General features: G+C 39.1%; 3 protein-coding genes across 12 annotated transcripts; 2 read left to right on the top strand and 1 right to left on the bottom strand.

Moving 5' to 3' along the window:
• LOC116197928 (protein trichome birefringence-like 38) lies at nt 1–2,432 on the top strand. Its single transcript, XM_031528211.1, has 5 exons — nt 1–320; nt 510–684; nt 1,284–1,456; nt 1,618–1,776; nt 1,913–2,432. The coding sequence occupies exons 1-5, from the start codon at nt 58–60 to the stop codon at nt 2,220–2,222; spliced, it is 1,080 nt and encodes a 359-aa protein (XP_031384071.1). The 5' UTR covers nt 1–57; the 3' UTR covers nt 2,223–2,432.
• Nucleotides 2,433–3,242: 810 nt separating this feature from the next.
• LOC116192514 (E3 ubiquitin-protein ligase CCNB1IP1 homolog) lies at nt 3,243–6,533 on the top strand. Of its 10 annotated transcripts, none has more exons than XM_031521076.1 (9): nt 3,243–3,514; nt 4,297–4,469; nt 4,577–4,649; nt 4,894–4,939; nt 5,053–5,083; nt 5,231–5,486; nt 5,570–5,733; nt 5,912–6,170; nt 6,264–6,533. In XM_031521076.1, exons 2-9 carry the CDS (start codon nt 4,400–4,402, stop codon nt 6,271–6,273), a joined length of 909 nt encoding a protein of 302 aa, XP_031376936.1. In that variant the 5' UTR covers nt 3,243–3,514; nt 4,297–4,399; the 3' UTR covers nt 6,274–6,533. The 10 variants fall into 10 exon arrangements, with proteins under 10 accessions (XP_031376936.1, XP_031376933.1, XP_031376935.1 ...); XM_031521073.1 differs by having other exon boundaries at nt 4,247–4,469; XM_031521075.1 differs by having other exon boundaries at nt 3,243–3,719; nt 4,247–4,469.
• A 65-nt stretch (nt 6,534–6,598) lies between these two features.
• Nucleotides 6,599–8,772, bottom strand: LOC116192513 (NADH kinase-like). The gene is made up of 5 exons (XM_031521071.1): nt 8,596–8,772; nt 7,988–8,233; nt 7,807–7,887; nt 7,488–7,639; nt 6,599–7,401 (listed from the first exon to the last, which is right to left on the bottom strand). Exons 1-5 carry the CDS (start codon nt 8,695–8,697, stop codon nt 7,038–7,040), a joined length of 945 nt encoding a protein of 314 aa, XP_031376931.1. The 5' UTR covers nt 8,698–8,772; the 3' UTR covers nt 6,599–7,037.
• Between the last annotated feature and the right edge of the window lie 4,712 nt (nt 8,773–13,484).

Here is a 13,484-nt window from a genome sequence, read left to right as displayed (position 1 = left end):
CCCGCTATCATAAATATAGAATTTCTCTTCATCTCTTCCTGTCTCTTTCCTTCCGTTATGGGAACCGGCTTTCAATGCTGCGGATTGTTAGCATTGCTTGATGTTGTTGTTTTGGTCGTTTCGGGCCTCAACCAGAAGGCCGATGCTGCCAGTTGCAACTTCTTCCGGGGGAGTTGGGTTTACGATGGAAATAGTCGGCCTCCCTACAATAAGTTGTCCTGCCCTTTCATGCAGGACTCGTTCGACTGCCAAGGGAACGGACGTCCCGATAATCTCTACCTCAAGTACAGATGGAAACCAAGCGGCTGTTCATTGCCTAGGTAACTATAATATATATATATATATATATATATCAAGATATATTCCAGTTCACGTTCTTTTATATATGAAAATAAAAACGATATACGTTCGATATTATGGACAGTTCCATTCTATATAAGTAAACCGGATTGTTTTTCGGAGATTAATTTTTCTGCGTATGTACAATATATCGATCCGTATATATACAGATTCAACAGCGGGCTGTTCTTGAGAAAGCTGAGGGGGAAGAAGATACTGGTTGTGGGAGATTCGCTGAGCCTCAACCAGTGGCAATCATTGACGTGCATGTTGTATGCAGCATCGCCTAACAAGACCAACTACTCTCTTCGCAGACAAGGATACAACACCATCTTTACTTTACCAGTGAGTTATTCTCACTATATCGATCGTACCTCTGAATAGAAAGAATAACTCTCGGCATTCTCGGTATATATATATATATATATATATATATTAATTCTCTATCGATATTTTAGTTGTCGGGATTTGTGTCTCCTAAGAAGCTGATATCTATTCATCATGCGCATACTCATGTTGCGAAATATCATATGTTCTGCATTAATTTTACCTAAGTTGTGTGCTCATACTGCAAGAGACATCCTGTCTCTATGTAGTACTCTTCGACCCAAGTTATCAGCCATCCTGTCGAGTCATGGGGTTCGTCGCAACTTGTATTCCCTCCTTTCATTCCACACTCACTGGGCTACACGTGCAAGGATTTCTCGTCGTAACAATTGTCTAACGCGTTGCTTAATTTCGCAAGTATGCAAACATATATATTACAGTATATCGGAGTTGTTCTATATATAATCCTTCCTATTGTGGTGATGGGCTCCACTAAAGAACGACTCTTTCTAAGAAAAGCTAAAAGGGCCCGACATCTTATGGCATATATACACAAATATATTGCGTGTACGTGTGTGTGTTTTTGCTGACCAAACCTTTTCTTTGATCTTGGGCAGGATTTTGGGGTGTCGGTGACAATGTCAAGAAATGCTTTCTTGGTGGATGTTGTGCAAGAGAAGATAGGGAGGGTTCTCAAGCTTGATTCTATCAATATCAAATCATGGAAAGGATACGACATTATGATCTTTAATACCTGGCACTGGTTTACTCACAAAGGAAGCAAACAAACGTACGTGAATTTAACTTATAACTAACTAAATCTGTTCATTGATTACACTAACTCCGCTTGGCTCGGTTGCACCCCGAGCTGAGATATCGATCGTTTATTTCAGTTGGACCAATTAATTTATGCTTACTTCTGTTATAATAATTGCCCCCTTAAATCATCAGGTGGGATTACATCCAAAAAGGGAACTCTATACGCAAAGATATGGACCGTTTGGTTGCTTTCAAGGAGGCACTCATTACATGGTCCAAGTGGGTAGCCTCCAACATTGATCCCACCAAAACCAAAGTTTTCTTCCAAGGCATTTCTCCAACTCACTACCGGTAAGCAGCTAATTACAAAATCATGAGTATGCTTTACATATATACACATTTCCTTTGATACATATTTCTTCATTTTATTTTTATGTTCTCTTTAACTGATATAGTCGAGTCTCGGTGTTATTACAATTGCCTGTAGGGGCGACGAATGGGGGGAATCGAAGACAGCAACTTGCAGGTCACAGACTCAACCTGTTAAAGGGACAAAGTACCCCGGGGGTTCGTTGCCCGCAGCTAAGGTGGTCTGGGATGTTCTAAGAAATATGACCAGAAAGGTCACTTTATTGGACATAACCACATTATCTCAACTGAGAAAGGATGGACATCAATCTGCATATGGATACGGCGGTAGTAGGGGCAACGACTGCAGCCACTGGTGCCTCCCCGGCGTTCCCGATACATGGAACCAATTGTTATATGCGGTGCTTGTGACGAAAGGTTGGATTTAAGAAGCCAACAAACCCGGACCGGCTGGTTGTAACAATTCATTGTGGTCTATTTTTATAAGTATGGGAGAGAATCAATGATAGAAATTGATATGATCTAGGAGATTATGGGATGTCAATTATTATGTAATCTTATGTTTATATATTGGTTATAATCCTAATCTATAAATAAGAACAATCTCCACACAATTATGTGTGTGAGTTTTATACAAATTCTTTATATTCTTTATGGTATCAGAGCAGGACGATTTAGTACTAACTAAGACTTCCGCTAAGTATATTCTTTGCCGACGCGTCCGGCTTTAATCGGGCGCCCCCAGCAACCTCAATTTTGCAGAACACTCCATTATCGTTCTACCTCAGTTCTCTCAGGGCAATCAAGGCTCTTCTAACATCCCATAAATATAAAAGATTCTCCATAATCTCCTAGATCATATCAGTCCCTATTCTTGACTCTCTCTTAGATCATATCATATCATCCCATAAATTTTGTGTGTGAGTTTTGTACCAATTCTCTATATTATTTAATAAGAATCATCCAATAACTTTTCATATTCAATACCCTCGTCCTTCTTCGACTCTATAGTTGTAGACGGAAAAGCAAACTTAAGCTCCCAGACAACTACTATATCAACCTCGGCTACTAAAAGGATATGAAACGCGTTCGATTGCAGAAAATAGCTGACATGATACTCGGATATGTAGGAGTGATAAATTTGAACAAACTCGACTCCCAATTGTGACGTAGTAATAACTTTGCAACAATTCGAAATTTCACCTGAGCAGGAAAAAACTTATCCGTGTATATAGATGAATAACATGCGAAGCTGTCTAACGATTGTTTTGAGTTTCAACATTGTAGAAGCTTAACGCAAATTGGGAATTTAGGGCTAGAATTATAGCTTTGGTGTAAGTTAAACTTCAGGGGCAAATTCGTGAAAATCGGTAGATGACTAAATCTAGGGAGCATACTGGTTCGTATGTAAAAGTGTAGGGGGCAAATGCACAATTTGCCGGCACCAATAAACTGCCCGTCAGATGATTCATTCATCAGTTCTTGACGAGTCATCAATCGCTTGCCGCCATTTTCATTTCGAAACTTTGCAGACGATCTGACCGGAAACTGAGACGACTAACGGAAAACTCTCAGCTCTATCTTCCGATTCATCTCCGGTTTCTACTTGAAAATTGAAGTTCCTTTTCATCTTTGGTGCGCAATTCGCTCCCTCGCCGCTCCTAAGGAGTAAGCATCCCTGCTCTCAAGTTCTACGCTGATCGAGGACGAGTGATTCAGGGTAATCAACCGTAATTCCTGATTTTCTGTCGCTTTCTGCTTCATCTTGATGCTTCATTGGACTCCAATGCCGGTTCTAGCCGCCATGACTGTAGTTCGCTGAGCTGTGCGTGTGAAACTTCAGCTTTCCATCTGTCGTTAGGGCTTGTGGTATACATTTCAACTGCGATTTCACATCGATATCAACTTTGAAGATGCGAGTTAATGTAATATCTCTGTTTACAATGTGATTTTTTTCAAGGTTGATGATTGCGTATATTGAGAATGCAGGTTTTTTTTTTTTTCCTGGCGTTATATTGATTTGAGAGATACAACAGAGAGAAGAGCGGAGGAACATTTGAGCTCTTCTTGTCGCCTTACCTCCAATTGCTCTCTACCTATATTACCATGGCACCAGCATGACAGTAGGATCTTCGAGAACTTAATTTCTTTCAGTTACTTGTTTTGCCTATCGTCCCTTTGCAATGTCTGCAGAATTCAATGATGATTGAAAATATTTTCCTAAATAGGGCAGACTGTCACTGCATAGAAATCTACCAAAAGCAACTTTGATTGAAAATATTTTCCTAAGTAGGGCAGACTGTCACTGCATTATTCAATGATGAATCAAAGGCAACTTTGATCATGAAGTTCTCAAATCAGTGAAATGCTCAGGCCTGTATGTGTTAAATATTATGGTGTTATGCTACTCTTACTTGCTGATGGTGACAAGTTAACTCCTTTTTGGTGGTAGAGTGCTTGTTCACGGAGTTTATTCCAGCCTTTCTTGTCTTCTCTGTGAAGCTTAACGTTGGCGGCTTATCAATCTTATCAAAATATTAGCCTTGTTTCGATGAGTTATTGCATCATCCTGTTACCATGTTAAAGATTAATTCTGAAGGCTGAAATGAGATGCAACGCATGCTGGCGAGAATTGGAAGGCCGAGCGGTCTCCACCACCTGCGGTCATCTTTTATGTATCCTAGACTACCTTATGGTTGTTCTTATAATGCAATTTTTCTTCCCAGCTGTTCTTTTGTAAAATTGATCATTTGCATTAGAGTTTCCTTAATATTGTGGGAAGGTACTGAAGATGCCAGCAAGATTCTCAGTAATGATGGTGCTTGTCCCATCTGTGACCAAGTTCTGTCTAAGAGGTAATTGTTCAGGAGTTACAAGCAGAACTTGCAATAACATGCGGAGCTTGACAATATTTCTGTTATTGATTACCCCTTTGAGTAAAAAAGTTTGATTCTTCTTTGATCTTTGGGAAATTATGCGTCATGTTATTATTCTCTACTTGCGCTTTGATATGGTGTAGCAGTGCCGAGGACAAATATGTTCTGAGATTTGATTTTGGAATTTATTTTTCTCACCTTCTCTCTCTTTCATTCTTGGCAGTCATATGAAACCTGTGGATATCAATCCCAATGACGAATGGGTAAATGTAAGCAAGCTGTCCTCTGAATTCTAGGTGTTGTGCTCATTTTGTGCACTTGAAATACAGCATACTTAGGTCGCTGCATGCCAACTTCATTTTGTTCATGATTTCTGTTGCAGATGGTCATGGCAGGAGTATCCCCACAAATACGTATCCTTTTCTTTAAATTTTGGGCCAACCTTTTCTGCATTTATGGCATGTTAGATAGATTGCTGAGAGTTATTTTGGATCTTCAATTGAAACTTTTAGACCCCTAAAGAAGGAGATGAACCACGTTATTTCCTTCAACATGCCTAGTGATGAAGAGTGCCTATAGAAGTGTCATGTTCTACATCGGGCAGAAGGAATTGGAGATGCAGTTTAAGATGAACAGAGTAGTGGCCCAGTGCCGGCAGAAATGCGAGGCCATGCAAGAGAAGTTCGCTGAGAAATTGGAGCAGGTGCATACTGCATATCAGAAGATGGCCAAGAGGTGTCAGATGATGGAACAAGAGATAGAAAGCCTATCCAAGGATAAGCAAGAGCTTCAGGAAAAATTTGCTGAGAAATCCAGGTATGAGATTTCAGAGAATTTTGTCTTTTCTGGAGCTAAGATGTTGCTTTTGTGCTATTCACGCCATAAATTTCCGACTTCAGGCAAAAGAGAAAGCTAGATGAAATGTATGACCAGTTGAGGAGAGAGTACAATTCAGTGAAGCGATCAGCTATCCAACCTGCAAGCAATTTCTACTCAAGGCCGGAGCCCAACTTGTTTGCAAACACATCCAGTATGATGGACACTGGTGATCCTATGAGGAAAGGTAACTCAGCTGTCTTAATACGATGATCTGTTTAAGCAAACTATTGCTCATAGTCTCAAAGCTTGTTGAACCTGTACTGAAAAGTTTAAGCCTTTGCCTTCTGAAATGCTTTTTGTTCTCAGCTCCACTATTTTTGGCTTTAAATACTTCCAAGAACCATTTGACTTACTTGTTGCAGATTGGACGGTTTTCCGTCCTGAAACTCCAGGGCCTACAGAAGACATATGGCCAGCTAGGCAAAATAGCTCAAACTCTGGGCCTTTTGATATTTCTGGAGGTTCTCCAGCAAAACAACCGGTCGATACCACCAGCAGGAGAACTGGTGGGCACCCTGTTTTTGGAGCTGGAGCCAGTAACCCTTCAATGACTCTGAGGAACCTCATACTTTCTCCAATAAAGCGGCCTCAACTCTCTCGAAATCGCACCCAAATGTTCACGTAAGTTGGCAGGTTTCAAATAGAAATTATGCCGAGGATTAGAGTAAGCTTCCCCTCTTCTTATTCTAATGCTGGGAAATCGATGCAATTCAGCAGGATGTAGGCTCTAGCCAGAGGTGATGCATCCGTCAAATATTGCCCGGAGAGTGTACATTTTACATAGTACCCATTAACAGACACATTTCGCGGAAATCTATTTGGTTTTGATTTTCTTTGTGCTGGAAATCTATACCATTTCCGGACTGAAGCCCGTCCTTATTTCATTTCAATGATTAAGTGCCATCTTCAGATTGCATGAACACAACAGTCTTTCCTGTGCTTCCATGTTTGAATTTAATAGATTATAGTACACACTGTTGTGAATTCTGGTGGCCGAAATTAATGCAAAATTATCGTCGAGTTTTAGAGGCATTCCACAAAGAAATAGCTGTTCGGAGTGAGGAGACAACTTTGTATACATTCTCTTCTTTCAGAACAAATCATTGTAGCCTGTAGGTTTATAGCAATATTACCCTATCTAATGAAAGATTTTACATATACACGCGACTCAACATGGAAGTAACTGAGATGTTACACTTGAGAATTTGTTGGAGGCATACATCCTTCATAGGTAGTCGGTCTTTATCAACTGTGATCTTATTTCATCGCAGTCGGTGACCCAGAGATTTTCTGCCACAGCTTCACCTTTATATTACATAACCTTGTACTTCAGCTTTCCTCCATGTTTCCCGATACACTCAAATGATATCTGGTCAAAGTTTGCGACACTCACAGTTGTTCTGACATAATTGCTTTCCCCTCGAAACCGTTTGTCTCTCTCACACATTGGAAGCTCTTGACTGAGAAGGTAGATGGACCGACTGCATTCTAAGACAACAAATGAGAGGGCAGGTGTACTCTCAAGACCGGAGCTTTGGTAGAGATCTCGATGGTGTCCCCATGTTTTATCTGATGGCACTCGTGGGAACCATCTATATAAATCACACCTTCTTTGCAGAACCACGAGGTGCCCATAGACTGACCGGGTTTCACGAATCCGCGCATTAGGGAGGAGGAAGCCCCAGGCAAGATTGGTTCTCTTACCATATATTGGATGTCTCGTGATAGAATCGGCATTTTGACTCCGCCTGCTGATAGCATCGCGGCCGTTGATCCAGCTGCTGTCGAAACTCGCAGACCACTCGATCGGCAATTTACTATTGGAGAGCAAGGTCCGGCATCATTCTTTATTCTGCCAAAAGGGGGGAAAAGAACTCATGTCAAGTCAGAATGAGAAGGGAATGAATATATCATAACGAGTAAGTCCGTCTTCAGAACCTGAACGAGAAACGAGAAACTGCTGCGGGGCATGGATGGGCAATTAAAATGTCATTTAGAGCATAACTCGGCAGTGATTCTGCATTTACTTGGATCGACAATCTCGACAATTCAGAAGGAGCTGATCTGCCCTCGAGAACCTCATCAAGAATCTGAAAGACGGGAAGAATCATATCACATTCTTCCCCAAATAACTGGAACTTGGAAAGCACTTTCTGCTGAACTCAAAGAAAGAATTGAAGGCAAGGAATTCCCGGGATTCAAAAATCTTCAAGTATTGGCCTAAAACTGCTTTAACCCATGAGTCGAGCAGTCTTACTTGCTCGAAGTTACCGATTGTAGAAGCACAAAGGTATCCGGTACTTCTGGTTGCATCAAATTTGTTGCTGAACTCTTCCACCTAAACAGGTAAATTATAATAGTCACAACATGTTCTTTCTCGAAAGGAGATTGAGAAAACCCGAAAACCATAACCAAACGAATGAATGAATCAGACTAACTTCTTCTGCCTTTGTTGGGTCAGAGTTCACTCCTAAAACAGGAACCGAGTCATCCATAAAATGACTAGCTTGCAGGAGAGTTCCGTCACCACCGACAGTGACAACGAGATCCACATTACAGATAGGCCGTGAGAGATCGTTCCGCATCATGAGTTCCCAGTCCACAGGCTTTCTCTGCAATATATTCTGACAAAAGCTAATCGCTTTCCTATGGACTTTACGCCGGTGGTCGAGATAATTTAGAATCTGCAGCGTCCGGTTTCAAGACGTGAAACATGAGTAATCAAACAGAACACAGACCACATAGTTTTAAATATGTACCGTCCCGATACGATGTATTTGAACAAAGGACATTAGCTATATCTCGCTTCCGATCAACAAGAGTAGTGCAGTTATCAAGCTGTCGTCTATCCCGACCAACCGCAGCAGTTAAATTTGTTGCTAACATCAATTTCCTAATAGCTTAGACTAACCTTCCGGCATTTTGTCGAACAAATGGGAAAGAAAGTACCACACCACTCACCAGTTCAATATAATTAGAAAAAAACCCAAAAATAATCGTCAATTTAGAAGCCAAACAGAAAGACAGAGGAACGGTGAATGCGGACCTGAGGGTTGGGAAGGGGAGAGAGGGCGTTGTTGGATGGACGGACTGCTGGATACACATCAAATGGCTTCAACAGCAACAGCAGCTTCCTCCTCCCCGCCATCTCCTCCTCCTCCTCTTATCTCTCCGCCATTGTTGTCGCCCCCGACAAGCTCGATAAGCTCGGGGTTCATGAGAGAGAGAGGTCAGTACGCAGTAGTTCCTCTCCCAGAACTGAAGGGTAGATTTGCAATTTGATCAAAGTTAAGGGGCGATAGTGCAAAGAACAAACTTCTTGGGCTTCAATTGGACGGGCCAGTGAGTAGGGTGGTTGGAGGCCTTTCAGACACAGTCCGATAATATTTCGGGCCTCCGAGATTGAAGGCCCAGCAGACGATGGTCGTGTTGCAATATAGTTTGATCCTATTCCTTGCTCGCAACGATACATGAGTTAGGGGGCAAAAAAAAACTAAGCCGCGTGTTTTACGAACAAATTGAGCTCCTCATATGCGATCCCCCACGATAGTTCAGTCACTATTGAACTTCTCGAGTTTTGTCTCGACAATGGTTAATTAATCCAAACTTGCCAATAGTAAGCCCATGAGCTTTAGCGGAAAGGACCTACGTTATGTTGGGAATGGGGCGAAGAGAAAATACTATGATCAAGCAGTCGGAGCGTTATCGCTTTAGCTTGCGTTACATATTTGAATCTTTCTTAATGGTGTCACGAGGAATTTAAACCAATGCCTTGAATTCCAAGGGAGGTTTCTAGCTATAAGGGGCCATTTGATTCTCTAATTATTAGATTACAGAGAATGTTTGTTCCATTTGGTTTCGCAGTGAAAATCACAAAAATTTTAACTTTAACTTTAACTCAACACACTACACAATCATTTGCCATTTTCCACAGTCAAAATCAAAGTTACTTTTAACTCTGAAACCAAACGCACAATTAGATTATAGGAAAAGTAATTTGGGAATGTCATATTATAAGGACTATAACATTACTGTGTTTGGTAAGTTATTATATATTTGAGAAAGTATAAGATATTATAATATTGTTACGTTTGGTATATTAAATAAATCGATAGGAAAGAAAAGAAATTTTACAGATATACCCCGTTTATATGGTTATTATGTCAAAAGTTTATTTTTATTATTATTATTTTATTTATATATATGTATTTGTTATATGTTTATATAAATATTTATATCAAACATATAAATATAAATATAATATACAAATATTTAATATAAATATAATATATATATATATATATATAAGAGATTACACCATAGGGTGTAATCTCAAAATACCAACCTTGATGTTGGTATTTTCAGATTACACCGTACGGGGTAATCTGGTAAGGTTCGGGAATCTTAAATTAAGATTCTCGAGCCCGAGTTTCCTGCCAAACATAGGAAATTCGGGTATAATCTATGGAGAATCTCGGATTCCTCTGGATTATATCAAACCAAATGTCCAATCTAATTGGCAAAAAGCAAGCGAGTAAAGTCATAATTATGCTCCCAACAAAGTGCAAGGCAAGCCCCTTAAAGAGTGCCCCATCTGCTAAGGAGATTCTAGACCATAAGATCAGCATATATTCCTTCTACGCCCACTTTGCACCTTAAATTTGCATACACCAAGAGACCAAAACATGAACCATCCCCCACCCGACTTCCCCCTTTTATTCCTCTTTTTTTCTCAGTCATTCTCTTCTCTCTTCAATTTGTGGATGTGGATGCGTGCGATCTCCCTTTATCGATTCGCAACGTGTTACCCAAAAAAATAAAGGTTAGCCCGTAAAAGGCAATAAAAGCTTAATCTAGTGCATTTTTATTCAATTGATAATGTGTATTTAAAGTTCAATTAATCGTTACAATTAAGAATTCAAGCAGACCAGTCTAAGTAATGGATAATGATATAACGTAACTAGCATGGGGTCAATGAGCTTGCACGACAAGCGAAAATTTGAAGAATCACTCTTCTTATTAGTGAAACCATGACCAACTTTGAAAGTATATTCGATATTTGCAATTGTTATATTTGTCTTGCGTGGTCTATTTTGTCCTTAAATAGCCAGCAAAAATGTAAATTCTCATATCATACATTCATCCATTAGATTTATGTGTACATACATCTATTAATTATTATTATACTGATAGTAATAATTTATGTGTCCTTAAAGTTAATGGTGTATTTTTTAAAAAATTTCAAAACACCTATCCTATTTCTCTCCGATTCACAGTTTTCTTCTCTCTCTCTCCCCCCGCTGTCTTCTGTCGGGTTCTCCGAATCCCTCACCATCTCATAATTTCCTTTTTTTTTCTTAATTAATATATTTTAATTACTGAAAATCCTATTTAATTGCTATAAAAAAATCTAAATACATATGGGAAAATTATGAAAAATAATTACATTTATTAGAGATTATAAAAGGGCAAGAAAATAAGTTATGATAACACGAGTAAACATCTTGTATGCTCGGAGAACAATATAATTCGCGATCATTATCCCTTAGGGTACCGGGATAATGTTTCTTTTTTTTTTTGGTTGTTTTTTCTCGTTTCTTCCTCAGGTTAATCCCACTTTGGTCGATTCCATGATGTGAAATTTGAAATGTGCGGTGGCCTCTGTCTCTGCATTATTTGGGAAGCTTTTCCTTTTCGTACACTGAAGGGAATCAAACGTCTAAAGCCGCGACCAGCGGCGTACGTGCATGAAAGTTGTGCTTATGTGCGTGTGTATATATATATATATATGTATATGTATACATCCACGACATCCTCTTCGAGTGAGCTGCACTCACTCATTATCGGTTGTCCCCTTTAGCATGTAGGGGTCCAATTAGTCCAACAACTTAGGTTTAGGCTCTCCCTGCTTTCGGACGCGCGTGCCTGCTCCTTTTTTCGTCATCGCTAGCTGCCCGTTGGATTTCACGTATTTACTGTGGATTGTGAAACTGATGTGTAATACAAGTGGATTGTCTTCGTGTAATGTCTAGTGAATAGATCATAACTTATTCGTGTAGCGACAACCGTAAAGAAGATGTCATACCGACAAAGACGTTCAGCAATATATACCCTATAGAAGGCCTCAAATGCCATTCAGAAAGCACATTTAGCGTGGTGACGAAGTATGCTAACAACGACATTTACTTTAGCTGCTTTGGAAAAAAAGAGAGGAAAAGGGAGGAAAGGAGGGGGAAAAGATTTAGAGAGGGGTGGAAAATGGAAGAAATTAAATCTTTTCATTTTTCCATGGGTTATATATTTTTAATTCTCCAAATTGAGAGGATTTGGAGGGAAACACGTCAATTAAAACAACTTAACAAGGTAACTAACAGATGTTAGTTTAAGCGGTTCAGCATTTGTTCCTATTAAATAAGGTATTTGATTCGAGTATGGTAAAAAGAAGAAAATCTATACCGAGAGATCTTTATCCCTTAGTGAATTATACAACTCAAATTAGATTAGTTAGGACCTGTTGAACTTTTAAATATCGGAGTACACATCGAAAAAAATAACTTACCAAGATGAGTTAACTCAAGTGGTTCGCCGCTTATTTCGTTTAATTAAGATCTCAGATCCAAAGTCTTTTAAATTGAAAAAAATATTATGTTAGAAAGTTGTACCTCTTTGTTTGATCGTTCCGGTTCAAACTAAATTAATCGAGACCCTTTGAACCTTTAAATATTATGGTGCACACCCAAAACATTTAAAATTTGAAAAGAAACTTTTGCCCCTTTTAAATTTACAAGAACATATTATAAAAGTACATATATTAGTCAGTTAGTGTAAAAAAAATTTCCTTCTCCTTTCTTTCCCTTCCTGTATTAATTCTATCCAAATAATAAAAATTTAATCCTCTCAATTCTCTCCCTCCCCTTCTCATTGCCAAGTGAGATCCAAACAAAGTGTTTGGCACGAAAAGAGATTGCCCAGCTACATGAATAAAATTAAAGGGATCATAACAAAGCGATCTTTCTTGCCTCCTTTGCTAGAAGAATCCCTTTTTTCCTTTTCTCCCCCTCTTTTTGCATCAAGAGGAATCTAAAAGTTGGCAGCGTCAAATGGTTGGTGGTGATGGCTGCCGATTTGTTTGATTGGCACGACACCTTTCCCTGCTTTTTTTTTTTGGCTGGGTACCTCATCAAAGGTTGATGCAACCACCAAAAGAGCCGGAAAAACTACAAGCCCCTCAAGACCATTCCACCACGGGATGATATAAGGGAGGCCTATGAACCTAGTATATTGAAATATAAATTCTAAATATCTAATAAAGGGACACGAATAGTTTTATTGGGTATTGAACCTATGATCTCTTAGACACCAAGCAAGAGATGCGCTGCTGCTCTATATCATCTCTCGATAATATTGCTTAATTTGATTGTGGGCTTCGAGAAAAAGTTCCTTTATATCATATACTTAACATAGCAATATCCACATCGGATTGCACTGATTCAACTATCTTTTTCTAATTAGGTCCCGTTTGATACGCGCGAATGAAATGAAATGAAAATTTCATCCTTCAACTTCTTATATTCAACTACTTATTTTTTATGTATCATATATCTTCTTCTGATTTCATACATTTAAGAATATATATATATAGAGAGAGAGAGAGAGTGATACCTTAAAAAATATGTCCAGTGTTATAATTATATTTTTCCATATTGTGCGCGTTTAATAAAAAATTTAATTTACAATTCTCCTCTTAATACCAATTACATATTTCATATTATAAAATTCATTAATCTATTCCAATTTCGCATACATACCAAACAGTACCTTAGTACCAAAATTATAAGTTTATCTGTATGGTAGATTTCAAGGTAAATGCATATGGAGAGGTCATAATCCCAGTGCATATATAGCAACAACTGTCCCTTTGATGTTTCAGAACTA

The sequence above is a fragment of the Punica granatum genome, chromosome 1 (assembly GCF_007655135.1).
Source record: "Punica granatum isolate Tunisia-2019 chromosome 1, ASM765513v2, whole genome shotgun sequence".
Taxonomy (NCBI): domain Eukaryota; kingdom Viridiplantae; phylum Streptophyta; class Magnoliopsida; order Myrtales; family Lythraceae; genus Punica; species Punica granatum.
This window is presented reverse-complemented; position numbering and strand designations above follow the sequence as displayed.

Bases quoted from the DNA above. Each gene is read 5' to 3' on its own strand.
- LOC116192514 (XM_031521076.1), top strand. From the start codon at position 4,400: ATGAGATGCAACGCATGCTGGCGAGAATTGGAAGGCCGAGCGGTCTCC. The intron at 4,470-4,576 runs GTATCCTAGACT...TATTGTGGGAAG, and splicing joins CACCTGCGGTCATCTTTTAT to GTACTGAAGATGCCAGCAAG. The intron at 5,487-5,569 runs GTATGAGATTTC...TTCCGACTTCAG, and splicing joins AAATTTGCTGAGAAATCCAG to GCAAAAGAGAAAGCTAGATG.
- LOC116192513 (XM_031521071.1), bottom strand. From the start codon at position 8,697: ATGGCGGGGAGGAGGAAGCTGCTGTTGCTGTTGAAGCCATTTGATGTG. The intron at 8,234-8,595 runs GTCCGCATTCAC...CGGACGCTGCAG, and splicing joins CTCCCCTTCCCAACCCTCAG to ATTCTAAATTATCTCGACCA. The intron at 7,640-7,806 runs GTAAGACTGCTC...CCCGTCTTTCAG, and splicing joins CAATCGGTAACTTCGAGCAA to ATTCTTGATGAGGTTCTCGA.
- LOC116197928 (XM_031528211.1), top strand. From the start codon at position 58: ATGGGAACCGGCTTTCAATGCTGCGGATTGTTAGCATTGCTTGATGTT. The intron at 321-509 runs GTAACTATAATA...GTATATATACAG, and splicing joins AGCGGCTGTTCATTGCCTAG to ATTCAACAGCGGGCTGTTCT. The intron at 685-1,283 runs GTGAGTTATTCT...GATCTTGGGCAG, and splicing joins ACACCATCTTTACTTTACCA to GATTTTGGGGTGTCGGTGAC.